The following is a 23,192-nucleotide window of genomic DNA, read 5'->3' as shown; positions in this document are numbered from 1 at the left end:
TTTTTTAATTGGGTTGGTAGTTTTTTTGTTGTTGAGATGCATGAGTTCTTTATATATTTTGGAGATTAAGCCCTTATCAGAAGCATGGTTTGCACATATCTTCTCCCAATTGTTAGGTTGTCCTTTCGTTTTGTTGATGGTTTCCTTTGCTGTGCAGAAGCTTTTTAGTTTGATGTAGTCCCATTTGTTTATTTTTTCTATTGTTTCTCTTGCCCGGTCAGACGTGGTGTTTGAAAAGATGTTGCTAAGACCGATGTCGAAGAGCGTACTGCCTATGTTTTCTTCTAGAAGTTTCACAGTTTCAGGTCTTACATTCAAGTCTTTAATCCATTTTGAGTTAATTTTTGTGTATGGTGTAAGGTAAGGGTCTACTTTCATTTTTTTGCATATGGCTATCCAGTTTTCCCAACGCCATTTGTTGAAGAGACTTTCTTTTCCCCATTGTATGTTCTTGGCTCCTTTGTCAAAGATTAGCTGTCCATAGATGTGTGGGTTTATTTCTGGGCTTTCGAGTCTATTCCATTGATCTGTGTGTCTGTTTTTGTGCCAGTACCATGCTGTTTTGGTTACTATAGCTTTGTAGTATATTTTGAAATCAGGGAGTGTGATACCTCCAGCTTTGTTCTTTTTTCTCAGGATTCCTTTAGTTATTCGGGGTCTTTTGTTGTTCCATATAAATTTTAGGATTCTTTGTTCTATTTCTGTGAAAAATGTTGTTGGAACTTTGATAGGGATTGCATTGAATCTATAGATGGCTTTAGGAAGTATGGACATCTTAACTATGTTAATTCTTCCAATCCAAGTGCATGGAATATCTTTCCATTTCTTTCTGTCTTCTTCAATTTCTTTCAGCAATGTTTTATAGTTTTCGGTGTACAGATCTTTCACCTCTTTGGTTAAGTTTATTCCTAGGTATTTTATTCTTTTTGTTTCAATTGTAAATGGGATGGTATTCTTAATTTCTCTTTCTGCTACTTCGTTGTTAGTGTATAGAAATGCAACTGATTTTTGTATGTTGATTTTGTATCCTGCAACTTTACCATATTCGTTTATTACTTCTAAAAGTTTTCTGGTGGATTCTTTAGGGTTTTCTATATATAAAATCATGCCATCTGCAAATAGTGACAGTTTCACTTCTTCCTTTCCAATTTGGATCCCTTTTATTTCTTTCTCTTGCCTGATTGCTCTGGCTAGCACTTCCAGTACTATGTTAAATAGGAGTGGTGACAGTGGGCATCCTTGTCTGGTTCCTGTTCTTAGAGGGATGGCTTTCAGTTTTTCACCATTGAGGATGATATTAGCTGTGGGTTTCTCATACATGGTCTTTATTATGTTGAGATACTTTCCTTCTATACCCATTTTATTCATAGTTTTTATCATAAATGGATGCTGTATCTTGTCAAATGCTTTCTCTGCATCTATGGAGATGATCATGTGATTTTTATTCTTCATTTTATTAATGTGGTGTATTACGTTGATTGATTTGCGAATGTTAAACCATCCCTGCATCCCTGGAATAAATCCCACTTGATCATGGTGTATAATCTTTTTAACATATTGTTGTATGCGATTTGCTAGTATTTTGTTGAGGATGGGAAGATGTGATTTTTAATTGTGCTTTCAAAATTATAGAAAAGATGCAGTTAGGCAAGAAAAGGAAATAAAATATAAAAATAGAAAGGAGGCAAAGAGGTCAGAATTTGCAGATGATATGATTCTCTACCTGATAAAAATTATAGAGAATCAAATGAAAAAACTGTAACAAATAATAAGAGAATTTAGTAAGGTGACTGAGTACACGGTTAATATACAAAGAAATCAACAGCTTTTCTAGATACAAACAACGTTAGTTAGAAAATATAATGGAAGCAAAGATCTTATTTATAATAAATTCAAAATATACCAGGCAATAAACTAACAATGTATGTGTAAGATCCAGCTGCTGAATAAAACTTTTTAAAGTTCCTAAGGGACACAAAAAGGAGTTTGAATAATTGAAAAACAAGTTTCAGTATCAAACATTTTGAATCTCCCTAAGTTAACTTAAAATATTTTAATATAATCCCAATCAAAATACCAATAGATTTTTTTTCTTTTACAAGAAAGGCTATTTATATAACTATACATGCAAGAGTAATGAAGAAAATTTTGTAAAAAGAAAAATAAGGATGGGGTGAGACGGAAACAGCCCTACCAGTAATTCAAACCTATTATAAAATAATGATAATTAAAACAGAATTGTCTAGGCATATGAAGAGATCAGTATAGACCGGTAATGCACTAGAGACCATCAGTAGGACAAATGCATATGCAAATATAGTATATATAAAAGCGGTATTGCCTGTCAGTGGAGCAATGATGGATTATCAATAAAAGGTGTTTGGGATGACTAGATAACTGTTTAGAAAAGAAAATTAGACTGGTTCCATACATTACTATTTATACCAAAATTGATTTCACTTGGATGGAAAAATGTGTTGTATTATTATTCTCTTAGAGAGGGAAAGTGTGATATAAAATCCAGAAGCTATAAAGAATGTGTTGATATATTCAAATACTTAAAAGTGAAAACATTCCATGTGACAAAAACCACAGTGAACAAATGCAACAGTGAAACAACAACCTGGCATAAAGTGGTGAGAGATTATGTTCAAAGGACTAATTTATTTAATATATAGACCACACTTATAAATCCATCAGAAAAAAAAGCCAAAACTGTGGAATATATATGAATAAGCAGTCCACTGAAAAGGAAATGAAAAATAAACTACAAAAAGATAAGATTTTTCATCTTTTACACAGGCAAAGTTGAGAAAGTTAGTAAGCCTTGGCAAAGGTGTGAAGAAACAGGTACTCTCATTGATAGGAATCTAAATTGGCACAGGATTGGGGGGCAATATGGAAATTTTTATTAAAATTGAAAATACGCTTATCCTTTGACCCAGAGCGTATACTTCTAAGAGTTTATCCTACTGATGATACTCTTGCATATGTGAAATGCTATATAAACAACTATATCCATTGTAGAGTTATTTATAATAGAAAATGATTGGGAAAAGCCTAATTGTCCATCAGCAGGGTTATAGTTAAATAAATTGTGGTGTATTTGTCCATTCAGTGAAATTTTATACAGCCCTTAAAAAGAGTGAGGCAGTATTTATATTTATATCCTCTTTGATATGGGAAGATCTCCAAAGATATTGTTAAATGAAAAAGCAAGGGGTAGAGTGTGTGTGTGTGTGTGTGTGTGTGTGTGTGTGTGTGTGTGTGGTAGGTGTGTGTGTTTAAATAGAAACATACATTTGTATGTGCTTATATAAGCACAAAGATATCCCTAGAAGAATACATGAAGAAAAAAGGTGGGAGGCATGTGAATATATTATTATCTATTCAAAAAGTGATTTGTTATTTTCAAAAATCTCAGACAAGCTTTTAGTGATTACAAAGTGTCTATTTGGTCATGTTCCCCAAATGTGTGTAGCTGAAACAACCCTTTCTTTATTCACCCAGTATAAAGGCTGACTATGACAGTCACGATTCAAATTAAACCTTAATCGTAGGTTTCAGAAAAAGTCCTCCTTTATTAGACTATTGAAAGTTTAGAGAATGAAAACTGGCATTAAATTTGGTAAGGATTTTTAGAGCCATTCTTATTCAATATTTTGGAGTGAAAGTGAATATTATGTATTTGTATTCTTGTACTTAGAGTCTGGATTATTTTCTTTAATCACTCACTCTCTCAAACATTTATTGAGCAATTACTATTGACCAGGCACTGTGCTTCTGTGAGTATAAAGGTTTGCAATATGGGTAATGTAGCTAGTTCCAGCACTGAAAATTTCCTCCAAGGCACAAATGGAAATCCACACATAGCCCCCAAACACCTTTTAAGTGGTTAATCTTCTCCCCCACCACATTATTTTTTAAATCCCAAATGTTAGTATGTTGTGAATTGGTTAATTTTAGATTTATCAAAATTGTGCTGATCTTCTGATTATGTTGCTAATATAAGTTGCAAAATTGCCTAAAGGTTGCGTAAGATTGGGTAGCAACAGAGTGAAAGAGAAGAAAAATCCAATTACTTGGACTTGCAAAATCAGCCTTTAGAAAGTTAGCGCCATTGTAGGAATGCCCATTACCTCCTTGCTGATTCTCCCTTAAGTAGTAGTTGCAGTCTGACCCTGGCATAGAAAAAAATTTTGATTATGTTTTAGGACAGTGTTACTCGAACTTGAGTGTGCATTCTCTGGAGCATTGGTTAAACATGTAGCTGGACCCCATGCCCAGGACTTTTGATTCAGTGTGAAGAAGAGCCCAAGAATGTGCATTTATTATAAGTGCCCAGGTGATTCTGATAATACTCATCCAGGACCACACTTGGAGAAAACCTGTTTTAGTGATTATCAGCTAAATACAAAATGAAAGTGGTCTTAGTACTCAGAATAATCTGCAAAAGCAGATTTGAAATCTTACATTTGAAAATGTAAACTTGGCTTAAATCCTATCCCAGCCGATTCCTGAAGGATAATTCTAGCCCTGAGTGCTTATGCAGTTGATGTCTCAGACTGGTTTTATTGTCACGAACTGATAATGCCAGCCTCATAGAGTGCTGTTGAGAGTGGAGGGATGTGGGCTCCGCGGAACGATCACGGGAAATCCAAAACAACAGTCTTGGTTTCAGTCCACCAAGTTAAACCAAATGTTCTCAGAATGCATTCAGTTTATGCAGGTTTCTTATCCAAATGTTTTTTCTCATAAATATTTCAGAATAGCTTCAGGTGGTGCAAAATTGCCAAAACTTCAGATTGAAAGCATAATAATTTAAAATTTTTCTCTAGATGTCATAAAATTATCAATGAATAAAAAAGATTTCAGGGGCCAGCCTGGTGGCATAGTGGTTAAGTTCACATGCTCCACTTCGGCAGCCCAGGGTTTGCGGGTTCGGATCCTGGGCATGGACCTACACACTACTCATCAAGCCATGCTGTGGCGGCTCCCATATACAAAGTGGAGGAGGACTGGCATGGATGTTAGCTCAGGGACAATCTTCCTCACCAAAAAACAACAACAACAACAACAACAAAAAAAAGATTTCATGTAGTTAAACATTTGCAAGACCTAAAACTTATTTGCTCTAAACGCTTAATGTGTAAAATTAAAACTTCATCTTTAGCTACTTTCGAGTTCAAGAGGAGATGAAAAGCAAAGGTGGCTAGGTATGTTTTCTGGGCATTTTTTATTTTTTTAAGAGTTAAAAGAAGAACCTGTCCTGAATTTCTCATAGTTAAGCTTCTTTTCAACATTGCCGTGGAGTAACATATTTACATGTTGATTTCCATTATCACTTGAATATACAACTTAAAGAGCAGTGTCATATTCAGAGCCTTAGTTTCAGTGGAAGTGCTTCTTTCTATGTTGTCAAGGCCTCCTGGGTCCAAGAGATGCCTGTAGATCCTTAGAAGGGATCCAAGGACTAGAAGGGAACTGATGTAACTGCTTAGTGCAGAGCATTCAAAGTTTTTGGGGCCACAACCGACAATGAGAAATATCTTTACATTGTGGCCCAATTGCTCATGTACATACATACATTCATGAGTATATGTCTATATATGCACATATATATGACTATGTGTATATACATGTACACATTCATATACAGGTGACTGAAATCAAGTTCTACGAAACGGTACTTATCCATACTGTGTACAAAGATATCTGATTATTTTCTACTCTATTTGATTTCTTAATTTTTTAAAAATACTGGTCAGGACCCACATAACTGATTTCATAACCCATAAATGGGTTGCACTTAACATTCTGAAAAGACTGCTTTGGGCAAATTGAAGAGGAAATCAAAGTATTAGCAATACATAGATGACACCTGGGTGCAGAATCTCCATTGTTTTTTGTTTTTCTGTGTTGTTGTTTTGCATTTCTAACAAGTGCCCAGATGATTCTAACAAGTGATCAGGACCACGCTTTGAAAAAAACCTCTGTTATAGTGACTATATAGACTAAAAACAAAGTGAAAGTATTCCTCCCTTTGATGTTCGTGGTTGAAGTGCTTCCTGTAGGAAGTCCCCTTCCACACACACATATACACCAGGAGGCTGTCATTTCTGACAGGTATAAGGGTGGTGGCTACATGCTCATGTCAGCAATCACAGTCACCTTTCCTGAACAAAAGCCACCAAGTAGAAATATTTCTGCCTTGATCTCAAATGCAAACAAAATGCAAAGTCTTAAGAGTTCAAGAGAGAAATTACACAAAAGGAAATTCCCAGTCTTAAGTATATTCTCTTCATTCGGTTTCTCTAAAGAATTGACTATTCTTTTTTTTTTTTTTTTTGTGAGGAAGATCAGCCTTGAGCTAACATCCATGCTAATCCTCCTCTTTTTTTTTTTTTTGCTAAGGAAGACCGGCTCTGAGCTAACATCTATCGCCAATCCTCCTCCTTTTTTTTCCCCAAAGCCCCAGTAGATAGTTGTATGTCATAGTTGCACATCTTTCTAGTTGCTGTATGTGGGACGTGGCCTCAGCATGGCCGGAGAAGCGGTGCGTCGGTGTGCCCCCGGGATCCGAACCTGGGCGGCCAGTAGCGCAGTGCGCATACTTGAACCGCTAAGCCACCGGGCCAGCCCAAGAATTTACTATTCTTTCAATAGGAAACAAAAATGCTGTTTCTCAAAAAATAAGTGAATAAATAAATTTTTTAAAATGCTGTTTCTCTAAGAATGTGTTAACTCGTGAGGTTAACAGAGTAACCTGTGTTAACAAGAAAATTCAATCATTATACCTTAAGGATAACTATTTTTTGAGGATTAAAATTTACCTTTCCATTCAAAACTTTTGTTGCCTTGTAACTTGATCACTTTGAAATCATTTGAAGTAATGCTTATCAATCATATTTAAACCCTTTTCTATTAGCAAGTAAGTCTTGTTTGTTAATAAATCATTTAGCAAGTTTTAATTTTACAAGCTGCTCCTCAGAAGACAGTTTCATTAAAACAATTTGAGATATTTCCACTTGATTTATATTCATGTTATATTTGTATCAAATGGAAATGATGTTGAACTTAGAGTCATAAATCTTGGGTTCCAATCTCATAGTTAATACCTGTGTAATCTCAAGAAGATCCCTCAATCCCAGAGAGCCTCAATTTTCTAATCTGTGAAAAGGAGATAATATTGCTTGCCTTTCCTGTTTCACAAAGTTGCTGTAAAGATCAAATGAGAATTAATGTAAAAAGGCTTTATAGATCATAAAGCATTATAGTATTCTATTTTTAAATCGCTTTCTTTAACAGTTCTAGAAAGGAGATAGTTTCTACCATGAGACCAATTTTAATTATAGTGGTAGTTGAATATATCAGTCTTGACCTTTAGTCTTTAAAAAAGATTAAAAAGCCATTTCAGAGTCAAGTGAATATGCCTTGACCTATAAAGACAATGAATAAGATGATATAATTGTTCTTTTTCCTTCTGTTTTATTAGCATGTAATGGAATGACTGGTCGATATTTACATTAAGAGAAAGTCCTAATTGTCCACATATATGATATTCTACTTGGGCTGTTGCATAGATGTACATAAATGTATATATAAATCACATGTCCAGGGGAGCCTCGGATTTGCCCCATGTAACTCATGCAAAAGACTCAGCTCCTCTTCCCATTTCGCTACTTTTCAAACTGAGGTTTACCTTTCTTTATCAAATGCCCCTAAATGCACCCTGTGCTGCAGCCAGTCTTGATTACTTGTGCCTGGAGTATCTGTGAGTGGCATAGATTTTACTGAAGATTTTGTAGGGAAAAGAGGTGAAGTTTTAGCATCACACTTGCCAGAGCACGGTCACTCAAAACCTCTTTGCGCTACCTTGTTCTCCCCAGTCTATCCATTCATTCTGCCAGTGAGCATTCATCTCCAGTCTTCCCAGATCCCCGGCTCCTGTAAATCTCTCAACCCTTCAGCAGAGCACTTAAGCCTGGCAGTAACTCTGCAAAACAAAGGGCCATCCTATGAATTCTCCTTCCTTAGAAGGCAATGCGGAACTGCAAATACCAATTATAAATAACAATGGGGAATTATAAATAATGGAGAAAATGATTTTTTATTACATTTTTCTCTTTAAAAGTATTTGCTGCCCTAGAAGTACAATATTGATCCCTTCTCTGAGCTTGGGAAAGGAGAATGCAAACAATATTTACGGGACATCTAGACATCCTTTGACCCCTTTTCTCCCCTTTCCCATCCTCTTTTCCTAAGGGCTTGGGTGAGACTTTTCTCTGAAGTCCTTTTTGGAACACTGATTCTTGGTTGGATATCACATGAACGTCAAGGTGACCCTTGGTGCTTGGACACTGTCTATCTGTCTTTGATTCCAACAAGGCAGCATTGGCGTTTTAGTGACTGGAAAAGAGTTTGCAGCGTGAGTTTTAGGCCATGTGTTTATCACACTGTGTATCTGTTCCCTTTCAGGTAATAAGTGCCCTGTCCTTCTTCATGTCCTTCTTAGAGGGCTTGCAGTATCTTTGTCAGAGCTCCAGTGAGCCTTTTTTTTTCTCCTGGATATGAAATATAGCATCTCCCTGGCCTCTTCTGAATTTCTGATCCTAATTCCTGAGAAGTCGCGGAAGATTTCCTTCACTGTTGCAATCTGCCACAGATATGCATATTTGCCATACTCCAAACAAATAAGGGTTTCTTCTGCCTTTCAGAGCCCATGCATTTTTTTTTCCTTGAGTCTACCACACAAGAACTAAGGTCTGCTTCTTGCCGCATGGTCGTATTTTTATCACATTTGTGACCATGCCGCTTTCTCTACCAGACGCAAAGGAGTTGGTGTGGTCTCTAATTAGCACTCCAGACTTAGTGTGGAGATCCTTTTGCCCAAATGAGGGAAACCCACTTACACCATTCCCTGGGATTCTCTCTTTTGTAGAATTCAACTTTTGGTTGAGAGAGCTGAGTCACACCTGTATTTACTTTAATTCTCCAACTCCTAACTGGTGACACCATCCCATACATTATTTTCTCATAGCAAGTTGTGTTACCTTCCTCTCTTGCTTCACCCAAATTAAGCTTCACTCACAGCAAAACTCATGGGAGTCCCTGCGCTCTCTGATGAAGTCTCAGTTTCTAGAGTAGTGAACTACTCTCTCAGCAAGTTGCTCCAACCAGGTCTGAATTTTCAAATTATGCTCCATAGAACCTTGTCATTCGGCACACTACAAAGAGGTCCTTTCATCTTCCTGCTAATGTGTGGTCAGAAAGAAATCTGGTGTGTGAACGTAGGAAGTTCTCCGCATGACCTGAGCTTTGACTCTTCAGGCTTTGCAGGCATTCTGTCAGGGTAGCGTCTGAGGCTTTGAGACCACATATAATTCCTAAGGCTGGAAATCTTTTCGTTGATCTTTATCACTTTTCTGCCCTACAAGCCTGCCACTCCTCTAACATTTCGGTGGCCTGTCTAAACACAGTGCAAAATCCTCTTCGGTTTCTGAAAACGTTTCTGCAATAGCAGTGGACCAAGGTTTCCTATTCTTCGGTTGATAACCACCCTCAGAGTAGATTCCCATTCTCGTGGGAATCCTGTTTTAGTTGGTGAAACTGGAGGGTGTTAAATCATCCCAAGTATTTCGCTAAGGATCTTCTTTTATCTTCCCCAAAGGATTAATTTTTCTAAGAAGTCATGTGCCCATAGTGGCTGGAATGGATATCAGTTTCTTACCTGCTCTTTCACATAGAGAGTTTCTAAGTCCCACCCCCTCCAATTATCTCACTTAATGCGCTGTAAGCCTGAACATTTCATCTCAAATGGAGCATCCCACCATTTGATCTCAGAGGAGTTACCATAGCTTCTTATCTCATTATGAGGTAGTAGTCCAGGATCATCATTAACCGGTCTAAATTCCCAAGCACCACGTATCCCAGCATTAGATAATCATGGAGAGGATATGTACACTATTGGCAATCAGTCCTAGGATGATTATTTAGTAAGAGATACAACTGGGTGCTGTGCCTTAGTTCAGAGAATTGGTTTTTCAAAAAATAAGCTAAAATATAGTCTAAAGCTTAATTAGTTTAAGGAAGACATGGAAAATGTTTACTTACAATGCCCACTTTTTAGTGGTAAAAAGACAACAACCATGAATCCTTTAGTCATAAGGAAATTAAAATGGCTGATTAAAAAACAAGCCCAGACATGGATTTCTATCTCAGTATTGCTCAGCTATTATATTTCTGATAAAATTTTACCTTTCTTCTAAACCTATAAAAATCACAAGATACAGATCATTTTATTTTTATTTAGTAGACTGAAATCTAACCTCAAATTTTCCACACTCAAACTTTAAAGAAAATATAGACATTTTAGCAAATTAGAGTTTTGAGCGAATTCTTCCTAGAAGTGATTTGAAGTCACAGGAGGATAAGGCTTTTCAGCTGTTTTTGGATGTATTTTCTTTTGGAAAGCAAGAGCACTTATTGACGCCCTTTTAAGATACATAATACTGAGATCTTTTATAGTTTTACACTTTAACATTTTGGTAAGATGTTTGTTTACTCATTACATTTATATTACTCTTTCTGTAATGTATCTTTTCTTGCTTATATAATATCACTGTCTTTGGTTTATTTTCAAGTATAATGATAAACTGCATTAACATTCCATCTGGCAGAGAGAATGTTTTAGAAGCCAGTTTACTTAATTTTGTGATCTAAAAAAATTAACAATAAAATAAATTGTATAATATCATCTTATGAATTATTTTAATATCTATTTTAAGAATTTTTTTTATGATATCTAACCTAACATTCTTCTCAGTATTACATTTTATTAACTCTAGGGAAGAAGAGCCGGTAACTTGGGGAAGTAATATAAAATAAAATTAAAGCCATTAATTCCCAACTTGTTTAGAAGAAAATTAGATTTAATGTTGATATAACCGAGACTAAACATTCTATGTTTAAAGTATTTTTCCATAAAGAAATTGGAAATTTGATACAACAAAAAAAAATATTTTGCTATGGATATTGCCATCCATGTTTTGTTTTTGTTTTTGTTTTTTTGGTGGGGGGAGGCAGTATGTTAAAATTTCAAGGCGTTGTTAATTTCCATAGCCAATGTAAAGTGTAAGTAAGTTAACTACGTTTGAAAGCCTTAAGTATTTTTTATAACTACTTATACTGAATTGTTGATTTGATCAGATGGTAAAAATAAAAATAATGAAATCGATTTTCTCTCTTACATACTGTGATTTTTTTATTTAACTTTAGTTAATATTGTTAATATATTCCAGTAACCAAATATAGGATGTTCAGAACCTGATTTTACAGTATGTGCTATAGTGCTAGGAGCTGAGAGATAGATATCTTTAAATATGAGGTTATCAAGAGCACATTTCATTTATTATTGGCACCTGCTACCTAATTAAGGTGTTATGATTATTCATGGTATGCTGAGATTACATGGAATAAAACTGTTTCTGTGATTGTCTCTTTTCTTCGTTGGCTCTGAATTATTTTCTCTTCTACATTCCATTTCTGCTGTCATTTCTAATAGCTCTGCCTCACCACCACATCCTAAAGTATAATGTAGGGACCATGATTACATCTTAATGTTTGTTTGTACTAATGACCCTCCACTTCCAAATTTTAATACAAGGTTAAGAGAGGGATGGATAGATTTAGTAGCTTTTGAACATTAGTGAAGGTGTCTTTGCATATTTGCATTAAAATACTAATGCATGTTAAACACAAAATCTACAGTATGATTTTCCTTTCATAACAGAATAACACAAATATTAAATACTCTTTAGGTGGGAGACTATTTAGAAAGAGAGTGGTTTCCATCCCACATCTTGAACTGTGAAAGTCAAGAATGTTTTCTCATAACTAGAAAAATCCACCAGGGTTCCTGCTCCTTGGGTCTCCATTCTGATTATAATTACAGAATGTTCAAAAAGGTTTCTTTTTGTGATGGGGCTTATTAGTGTGCATATTTTTATTTTATTTTCTGGGGATGGAGGGCAGGTGGGGGAAATACACATTTAGTGAGAGCTATTCATTAGTCACCATTGAAGAAGAAATTGAACTTTAAAGAATCTATCAAAAATTCTCTGGTGAGCCTTTTATTACTATCTTGTCTTGAGCCCTTTTTTTAATGACATCTATTATCAGATTGAAATGGCGATTGAGACGCTGCAAAAGTCTGACGGTCTGTCCACTCACAGAAGCTCTCTTCTCAACAGCCATGTAAGTTGCCTCTTCTTCATGTAAACTAATCTCTTGCTTGTTCTGCATGTGTTGCTTGCTTCTAAATGCTTGTTTTATTTATTTACTTATTTATTTTGCTTCTTAATCTTCCTGTCTTGACCCCTTATAATCTCTGTATCACTTAATGGCTATTTTGAAAAGTGGAATGTCTAAAAAAGTAAAACCCCCTGATATACTGCTTTACTAGGTTTTTGTACTGTTTTGGTACAGATATAACATTTCCAAGTTAATAACAAGCTGCCATTTATTTGTAAAAAGTAATTGATGGGGATTTTAAATATTTAAAATTTCCTAGTTTGATATTTACTATGAAGCAGATGCTTGTAATCTGCATCTCTAAGTCTGAGGCAGAAACAGCCGTGTCTACTTGTATGATCAGTAATATTGTTAAAGTGGAAAAATGATTATTAATGCCAAATCTCTTTGAAAATGATTTACTTGCCAATAAGACTATATAAGTTGGACAGGAAACAGCTACTTAGATGAGCTCAGGCCCTAAGACCTAAAGGAAAATGGAACTGGGCCGAAAGAAGAAGTGAGGCTCTAGATAAGCCATAAATTGCTAACAATTGAGATGAAACAGAATTACTGTTACTGTTTCTTGAAGCTTTTAACTGTTATCAGATGCAGCATCACTATAACACTGGTAAGTGTAAGAAGAATGATGACAGTTTTGTGAAACTAAATATTTTCATTGAATGTTCAAGTTGGGGAACCAATGAAAATGCTGATTAAAAATTATTTTGTTACCATGACTTCTGAATATATGGGAAAAAGTTAATAGACCTGTGACTTAAATCTGTTTTAGATAGATCTTCTGCTAAATTAATATCAGTGACAATATAGTAAGAATTAAGAGTTTTCCCTCCCAGCTAAAAATGTATTCTTAAATTTAGGGATAAATTATTATGATTTTTTTAATTCTTCCCCATATTTTGTGATTGAAAAGTCCAAAATTGAATCACTCAAATGAAATGAAATATTGTTAGTTTTCAATAAACCTATAACCTTTAGCTCATAGAAAATGTCTTCACTATGCTTTTTAAGTATCTGAATTTTCAAAGATTTAAATTTTATATTCCAACATAACACTAAATACTTCCTTATGTTCTTACACATTTGTTTTTAGATGAAGTATTTTGTCTTGTTTTTATCCAAGGAGAAGTATGGCAAATAAAAATAGGTTAGCCAATTTAGAGAATGCCTGCAATTTTGGTGAAAATTATAGATTATAAATTTTAAAATAATATATATTTTGGCCCTTCTTTTTGAAACAGTTTGAGGAATGTAATTTTTCCCCTTTCTGAAAATTTGTATGTAATATACCACTCTTTCATATGTTTCATAAGTATATCCCTGCTGTGTTAGCATGAGTCTGTGATTGTGTGAAAAGGCTGATTTACTATATTCTGTTAGGGTATATGTTTTGGGGAGGGGGTGATTACTAACTGGTGTTTGTGTTTTGAAAATGGCAAGTGGAAATGTTGTTTATTTTTGGTCAAAAAAGTGCAGGAACATAAGAAAAAAAAAAACACCTGAAGTTTCCAGTTACCTTTTTTGGACTTTCAGACTTGTAAGAAGTTGTGCTTTGATATTCAATTCACATTTCATTTTCATTTGAGATATGTAGTTTAGTAAAATATGTGATATATTTAATTTTAACTTGAATTACCTATCTCAGTTTAGTATTTTCATGAACACTAATATAGATATAAGAACATGTTTTTGGTATACTTTTATTTATTGATTTGTTTGAAACTTTTCAAACATGTTGGGGTTTCTTTGAAAGTATTATTCTCTTGTGGAATTCATGAAGTGATATTCAGTGTTAATGAAATGTGTAAATTAAGCTGCATAAATGTTTGTTACTCCGTGGCTTCCTATTTTTTATTATCTAGCATGGCAACTCTTCCATACTGTTTACAACTGCCAGAGGCATCTCAGTGTATAGAAAGAGTGGGCGTAAATGTTGCTAATGCAGTGCTAATCTTTCTCTAGATGTCCTGATTCATTTTTATTACACCTCTGAGGTACAGTTAAATTCATTTGAAAACACATTTATAGTTGAGTCTTTAGAAATACAAATGATTTTACAGATGGTATGTAAACAGTGGAGATAGGATCCGTATTTCTGCTGACCAGTCAGGTTTTGTCTCTCCCTGAACACAAAAGAAGATCCGGTTGTCTTTCTGTCCTTGGAAAGTTAGCAATGCTCCTAATTTTTTTTAGATTTATCCAAACAACTGGAATAAGCTACTGCATGCGTTCTAGTTGATTACCACCTGCTAAGGGTATTTGAAATTCTGTTAACCTAATTGATAATTTTCAGTTGTGTAGAAAAATTTTAGTGGAGAGATTTTTAAAAATAAAAATACTGTTAATATTTTAAGTGTCAATAAACTGTAGTTACCTTTATCCCTCGCCATATAGGATGTAATATAGAATTATTCAAGGTTTGTGGGATTCTTTCAAGTGGACATGATTCAACTTTATGATGGTACTGCCCTAACTTACCAGTTTCTACAAAGCATCAATTTCATTATGCAAAAAATTAGGGGAAATTATCAATAATTTGTGTCCTGTATTTACTAGTTTCTAAAGAGGGACCTTAATCATGATTTTTGAGCTGAAAGTCTGTTGTCATTCTATATTGGAAAATGGAATAGATGGATTTCCTATTTTCTCTTTATACATTTGATTATTCACAGTAATTCAGAAAATTCTTGTTAATGGTCAAATCAAATAAATAATCCCTTCTCATTAGGATCCAACTTGATTGCTTTGTTTTTCACCTTTCTTTCTACACATGAGTAGATGGAGTGGGGGATTAAATTTTGTATCCCATTTTCAGCATATTCTTAAGAGTATTTGATACTGCTGCTCTATTTTTATTGTTATCAGGCTATTATCATCCAGATTGAAATGCATGTAAAACTTGTCTATTTCATACCCTATGTAGAGCTCCATCTGTGACTGAGTACAGTTACATGAATGTCATGTTTTATTCTATTAACAATATTAACATAATGGCAATTATTTCAGTAGTAACATCACATAGGCAGACAGTAAATATTTATTAAGTGAAAGTTCCAAAGGAGTAAGGATTTTATATGTTTTGTCCACTGATGCATTTCTGGTGCCTAGAACAGTACCTGGTACATAGTAGATATTAACTAAATATTTACTAAATGAATGAACATAAGAAGTGAGTAACAGAAGGGTACAGACCCTGTTTTACCTTCAGTATTGTAAGTACCTTTGCCAATCATGTATGTGTTTATTTGGGGACTCATACATGCATTGTTTTGATATCAAGTATGCTTAAGTAGGTGTATGTGTGAACATTATTGGTAGAGAGTGCTCTTATCCCTGCATACCATTTGAATGAAAGAATATATGGTCATTCTTATCATTTCCCCATGTGCCACCTTCAGTTTAAGAGCAGACAACTTTTTTTTTTCTCCATACAATTTAATCCTTTAAAAAATTATAGCCAAGCATGATATCATTTATCTTCTTGTATTTTAGAATGGTACCTTTGATTTAGCTTTACAGAATTCAGTCTCTTAGTATAATAATTTTTATTTAAATATTTTTATTTCTAAATTTTTTGTATGTGAAGATCCTGTGGGTAAATGATATATAGTCTGCCTAAATCAAGTTAGAATATCTTAATTCTCTTCATTGCGGACTTCAGTCTATTTTACACTTCTTCTCAGTTGTAATTAATATAAATTGACATTTAATGGTTATATTGTATCCAATTTGGGATATTTTAGATTGTAAGTTTGTAATGTTCTTAAGGTAATGTAAGCAGCAATGTTCTTAAGTTAATTGTTCGCAATTTCCCACATAATGTTCTTAAGTTTTTGCATTTTTTAAAAACTCCATTTAAAGTACATAAAAAGCTTTAGGCATTTGTTTTATACGGTTTTTACAATCTAGCGAATAATTGTTTCATGATTTTTACTGGTTTTAGCTACTGAAATATATTCAGCTCAAAGCAAAACCTTGTTTTATATCCACTCTGCCTTGACTTTGCTGTATTGTAAATATAAGTTATGACAAAAATAAGACCTGTCAAAATGCATATCATTAGTGACCTGAACTTAAAATGAATCCTAATGGATAATAATCCATCTGGGAAAAAATGCCAAATGTTACATTTGGATGTTAATTGGGGAATGCAATATATATGTTTTTTATTTGTCAATCAGTATTTCCCTTTGGGAAAAATAGGAACTATTCATCTTCCTTAATCTACCCTGATTAATATAGATTAAATGAAAAGGTTGAAAGATGCAATTATCCTGGTTTCCACCCTTATGTGAATTTATGTTAGTCCATTAGTAGAATAATCAGGTTTTAAAGATAAAGGTTAAAAGTTCCTATGGTATTTTATGGGTTTTTAAAATCTAAATATAAACAAATATTTTATAAAAGAGTAAAAGAAATAGTAATAGTTTATTTCTAAATTACTAAATGTTAAGGATATTGAATTGTAGTGTCCAAATACATTTTATTAAAGACAAAACCCAGGGAAACAATATATCTTATAATAGGCATTAACTTCCCTTGGGCAGCACGTGGAGTGCATGCGTTTAGGTTACACTGAACTGCCAAGTTTCTCTTACATTAAAATTAAGCCTTTCTTATGCTATGTTTTAGACTCAAATGTCTGATTTACAATTTCATCACTGTGTCAAAACTTGAAGCTTAAATACTGGCATGTATAATACAGATTATAATCCCCAGCTAAATCTCAAAGTCTTATCTGGTAGGTCCTACGTCAGTTTCCACTTACACGGTGAGTTTCTAGGAGCACCACTCCTAGGTGATACCGTTGTTGGCAGGCTTCCTAGCTGGACAGTCATGCCTGCAGCAGAGCCACCTCCATCCTTCAGGGCTTTTACCTCCACCTGACCTCCTCTGCTCTTCCAAAGTGATCTCTAGGCTTCTGGCAAGTTCCTCCTCCTACAGACAAGGGACAGGGAACAAATACAGCCTTGCTACTGTCAAAGTTATAGTCACCAGAATACCCAGCCTTGTGGAATTTTTCAGATCAACTAATGATTATTTTATTTTTATATATATATATATATATATATATAATACATCATATACATATGTATATGTAAATATATACATACCCATATGTATATAGGTACACACACACATACACACACACACATATATATATGTTACAAATAAACTCAGATTTTTAAAAACTGGTTTAGAAATGAAGAAGAATCTGGGGCCAGCCCAATGGCATAGTGGTTAAGTTGGCACACTTCACTTTGGCGGCCCAGGATGCGCAGGTTCGGATCCCGGGCGCGGAGACCGACGCACCGCTCATCAAGCCATGCCGTGACGGCACAACATACACAGAATAGAGAAAGATGGGCACGGATGTTAGCTCAGAGCTAATCTTTTCCTCAGCAAAAAGAGGAGGATTGGCAATGGATGTTAGCTTAGAGCCAGTCTTCCCCACAAAAAAAAAAAAAGAAAGAAATGAAGAAGAATCTTTAAGAATGTAAAACTATATAATAAGAATGATCAGTTTGCAAAACAGTCCAGATTATTTGACTTTCTTAGCTGTTTCAGAGGATCACATGGCCAATCGAATAAAAGCTTCGTTTTCTCTAAATTATTTATTTGGGGCTTGAGTAAATCATTTAGCTTCTGAGCGTTTTAAGCCAACTTTTGCTATAATTATCTCACTATTTCCGTGAAAAGTTTTCTTTAAGAATGGTCTGGTTAACTCTTTTACATATGTAAATATACCTTTGGTTTCAAAATATCTTATATTGAACTTTAATATTTGTACTAGTTTTCAGTTTTATAAAAGGCAATTTATGATAGTACACTTCAAATATTTTATTAGTGGATTTGCTTTTTCAAATTCTTTCATAAAATTTTTTATCTACAAGACAATTTACTTGATTATGAGAAATTAGTAAACTCTCATTTTTAGATATTTGTCTTTACTTTTAGGTAATTAAATATCAGAAGACTAGTAAACAGTTAAGGCAGTTTACAAATATTTTCTATTTGTATCTGGTTAATTAAACAAATTATTTTCACTTACTTTATATCTTATGTACAGTATTTTACATCAGATGTATTTTTATTATTTATATACTTTTGGTTATAAAGTTAATGTTATGAAATTGATTATTTTCCACTTCTGAAAAAAGAATATCTTTTAAATTAACACTTCCTATATAGAAATATGTTCTGTTCATTACCAAAGGAAGAAATAGAATTCATACTATTTTGGCTTTGACAGTATGCATTATTTTATGAGGATACATAGATATACATGCAAACATATCTTTAGCATTTTTAACTTACACACATTGTATGTTCCATGCTTGTGGATATGGACACTTCATTAGTTCAGTTGCAAAATATTGCTGTTTTTCAAAAAATATTTACAGTTTTTGTGTTTGCCTTTCTGGAAATATTTTTCTTCGTGTTTTCATTATATTCCGTGATCTCAAGGAATTGAATTCCTCAAAGAATATTCCTTTCTATATTTTTATATTCTATATTTCTATATTCTTAATATATTAATAATACCAACGGAAGGCTCTATCTAGTATATGTGCATGAAACAAGAGCCAGCACTTTCGTGCAATATGGTTCACTAGAGCTGCCTTACACCATTCACATGAGGAATCAATGCTTTCAGATCCCAGTCACCTTACTGAGGCTCGGGGATGAACTATGTGAGGCAGGTTTGTATTGCCGCATTCTGTGTGTTGTCTCCGTCAGTTGTGTTCATAATCAACAAAGTCTTACAATTTTAAGAGAAACACTAAGGAGACATCCTGACCCACTGTTGTAGGCAGGATACTGGTCTTAACCTTAATAACTTGGTTTCCCCATCAGTTTACCTCCTCTCTTTTACACTAAATGAATATGTATAGGTAAATTTATTCTGTGTGTCATTTAGAACACTCAGAAATCATATGTGAGTGCCTCTGGAAAACTTGTTTACTGACAGTAAGGTTACAGGTGATTTATAACAAAAAACTTCTTTTTGATCTATATATTTTTTTTGTCATTATAAACATGAATGTTTATTTTGTATAATCGTTTAAAATTTTTGTAGAGGAGAGTTTTATATGTTACAGAGGCAGTAGGTATGTTTAGATGTACATATTCATATACATATGTGGTGCACAGACAACTTTAAGTCTTCCTGACCAGAACATGAGTTTTATTTTTAAAAGTACTCTGCTCTGTCTTGTAAACTTGGTGGCCATATTTTCTAAGCCAACCTAAGTATGAGTTTAATGACGTAAGTTTAATTAAATAAGCATCATGTAGGAATATTTAAAATTAAAATGGTTCTGGAAAACTTATTTGTCATGGTTAAAGGCAATAATTCTGAAAATATTTTTAATGAATTTTATTGTTAAGAATCTGAAAGTTTAGGTTCTGAGTTTGATCACAAATCTTAAAATATGTAAGCAAAATGGAGAAATGCTTTAATTTATTTCAGTATCCATATTATCATTTGGGGGATATATGATTACAAATTCCTAGAGGACAAGGGTGAGATCACATTCATTTTTGCATCACTAGGTGCCTAGTACATTGCCTGGCTCATAGTTGATGCTCAGTAAAGGAATTCATTGGCTTCCATAACTTATATTTAACTTGAATTGATATTTGGATGTAAAATATCAACTCTTTATGATACCTCTTACATATGGCGTGAAAAGTTTGTTGAGACAAGTAATGTGAAATATTTGCTGCTTTTGTGAAAATGACAACTGGTTTGCAAGTAATCAGGAAATGGGTGTTGGAAACCAGATTCAAGCACTGAGACAATATGGGACCTTAAGAAAGTCATTTAAATCTATTTCAGTTCTCTTTTTGTAAATAAATAAATGAACAAATGAATAATTTAATTTGGTAATGTTGAAACTCCATAATATAACCTAGGTTAGATTTTCTAAAAATTTCTTCACATTCTATACTTCAAAGATCATTTTTTAAAAATACACGCAGAGACACTTTACAGTTTTTTATGAAAAAACCATAGCTTTGAGGTAGAAAAATTCAAATGATTGTATAAATGACTCCTTTTTATTACAAATAATTTTTTTTTCTACCAGTATCTAGTGAGTTTGCTTCCTTCTGGCAAAGAAATGACTGAATTTTTTCCTTTCTACTTGCAGAATTTGTCCCATAGATACCATTGTTGTATTATCTTGTGTGAGTAAATTAGATAAGTAAATCAGAATTCTATAAAAATGAATAGAACCTTAATATAAAATTCATACAAGGCAGCCTGCTCTTCATGTGTTATAGCAAACCAATGCTAAAGATGTTTTATGTGCCATGCTGCCAGGCTTGGTAACATGTTTTGTTCTGTAGCAATTACAAATTATATTTATGACCGGTTATGGGATTATTTGAATTACACGGAGAAGTGTTTGTCGCCAAAATAGCAAGAAATACAGGGAAAATTTGTATGTTTTTACATGTGCTTGAATGTTTGAAGGAATGGACATAGTCTGAGGTCATAAGTGATGTCCTGCTATTTACATTTCGGAGTGTTTTTCAAAATCAGATTAGACTGGCCTCTGAATTACAACAGTGTACCCTATTACAAGGCTTGATGAAGATCTTCTAAGTATTTCTGTATATTATTTGCAGTGTCTTTTAGACGTTTTGGTAAATAATATGATTTCTCTGTGTTTTTGCCCTGTCTTATTTATACCAGCTCCAGTGGCTGTTGGATAACTATGAGACAGCAGAAGGAGTGAGCCTTCCCAGAAGCACTCTATACAACCACTACCTGCGACACTGTCAGGAACACAAACTGGACCCAGTCAATGCTGCTTCTTTTGGAAAACTAATAAGGTCAATTTTTATGGGGCTGCGAACAAGGAGATTGGGAACTAGGTTAGTACTAAAAAATAAGATCATAAACTAATCTCTCTTTTGCAGACTAGAGCAGTTCAGTATATTGTTTGAGCAAAAGTACTTGATTACAGATAGTGTATAAAAAATACAGGATAGGGCCGGCCCCGTGGCTTGGTGGTTAAGTGCACGCGCTCCGATGCTGGAGGCCCGGGTTCGGATCCCGGGCGCGCACCGAGGCACCACTTCTCCGTCCATCCTGAGGCCGAGTCCCACATACAGCAACTAGAAGGATGTGCAGCTATGACATACAACTATCTACTGGGGCTTTGGGGGGAAAAAATAAATAAATAAAATCTTTAAAAAAAAAAAAAAATACAGGATTACCTCAGTTTATAAAATACCTCAGGAAAAGGAAATGTCATTATTCAGTGAATACCACCAAACCAAAATATTCATTGTCCTAAACATCAACTGAGTTTTGAGAAGAGCTGATTCTCAGATCACATGCAATTGAGCAGACCAAACTATTAATTTAAGATTTACCTATGATCCTTTAAAATTTAATATATATCACTATCTTCTCTTTTTGAAAATAACTATACTAAAGATGATGAGTAAAGTGACATAGTAAATGGAAAACTATGTATCTCTTGACTCTTGCAAAATTACATTGATATGTCTTTATAAATAACTCTTCTATTTGAATAGAGTAAGAAATTAAAGCTGAGTTTTTCATTTCGTTTCTGGAGACCAATTAAAAATCATTTGGTGAACTTGCAAAATTTGGGTGTTTGAAGCCCACAGTAATGACGTGGTCCTATTTAACCTCTTTTTAGCCTTTTTTGCGCTCTTGATTTTGAAACCATACATGTATGGAAGTAAACTATAGTATAGTTTCATTGCATAGAAGCCAGTAACATGAAGAAGACCATTAGTTTTTCTCTTTCCTTCCTTTGGAAATAGATATGAGTGTTTTTACCAATCAAAATGTGATGAAAATAATACTTAAAACTGTGGAGCTTCGTTTTTGCCTTTCTATAATTTTTACAAATTATAACAAATATTTTAAGTAGCTGAGCAGAAAGATATGGATGTTTTTGATTTCCTAAATCTTACAGAAATCCATATGAAAAAGTATAAAAATAAAGATGCTACACTGTATAACATTAGATGATATACGTTTAATTAGTTACAAGTCACAGCTTCATAGTATTTTAGTAAAGAGTTCTTAATATTCTTAATAAAATAAACAAACCCTTAGTAATTGACTTCATTATAAATTTATACTGAAAAGATGAGTGTGTCCATTTTATGAGATTTAGAAGGTCTATATGTATTCAAAGCATGAATTACTCCTTTCTGTCGCATTTCACATGATTGCACAGCTTTCAGATTGTGGAGGTTCAGTTCTCTCAGAAACGTATTTTCTTCTACCTATACTTCGAAAGATAGTGTATTTTAAACTGGAGAATATGATTGTCTATTCAGACTAAAGGAAGTAGCTTTCAGTCCCGTGAAAAAAGCTTTTTGTTTCTCTAGTATTTTTTTTCCAGAACCACGAAAATCATTGTTTCGGGACCTAACCTGCTATCTCCTAGCCAATGGCTCAGTAGCTGTGCATACTGTGCCAGTATTTTAAAACGCTGGGCTTTATTCAACATTCTAATAGCTGTATTGTTGTGCTTCTTTTGTTACTGAAAGGGATTTCAATAGACCCTATTTTGAAGCTCCATTGAAACCTTGAAACACATCTTTAAAATAGAAAGGGACAAAATTGGGGTTGTTTGGGTTTTGAATGAGTAGAATCCATACTCTATAAGTACATATTGCAATATTGCAGCTTTACTTTCTGGTGTTCTTTCCGCCCCTATGTAACAATTATGTCTCCTGTTCCTTTTAAAATTATATGTAGTGTTTGCAATTAGGGGTGGAAAGCAAAGCCCAGAAGAATAAGGAGAAAAGAAATCCTATGGGGAATGTTTAAACAAATGCTGTGTTATGAAGATAGCAGAACTCTAATATAGAAAAACTGA

General features: G+C 34.0%; 1 protein-coding gene across 4 annotated transcripts in view; it reads left to right on the top strand.

Annotated features, from left to right (window-relative positions):
- Positions 1–23,192, top strand: part of RFX3 (regulatory factor X3) — a 272,176-nt gene that overhangs the window by 179,890 nt on the left and 69,094 nt on the right. For 3 of the 4 annotated variants that reach the window (XM_004440659.3, XM_087444541.1, XM_087444542.1), the window contains exons 5-6: positions 12,181–12,255; positions 21,017–21,198. In XM_004440659.3, coding sequence (XP_004440716.1) covers positions 12,181–12,255; positions 21,017–21,198 — 257 coding nt within the window. The remainder of the gene's footprint in view (positions 1–12,180; positions 12,256–21,016; positions 21,199–23,192) is intronic. The other variant, XM_087444544.1, reaches the window with a different exon arrangement.

Source organism: Ceratotherium simum, chromosome 20, assembly GCF_057802395.1.
Source record: "Ceratotherium simum simum isolate JZ-2026a chromosome 20, ASM5780239v1, whole genome shotgun sequence".
In the NCBI taxonomy this organism is placed as follows: domain Eukaryota; kingdom Metazoa; phylum Chordata; class Mammalia; order Perissodactyla; family Rhinocerotidae; genus Ceratotherium; species Ceratotherium simum.
This window is presented reverse-complemented; position numbering and strand designations above follow the sequence as displayed.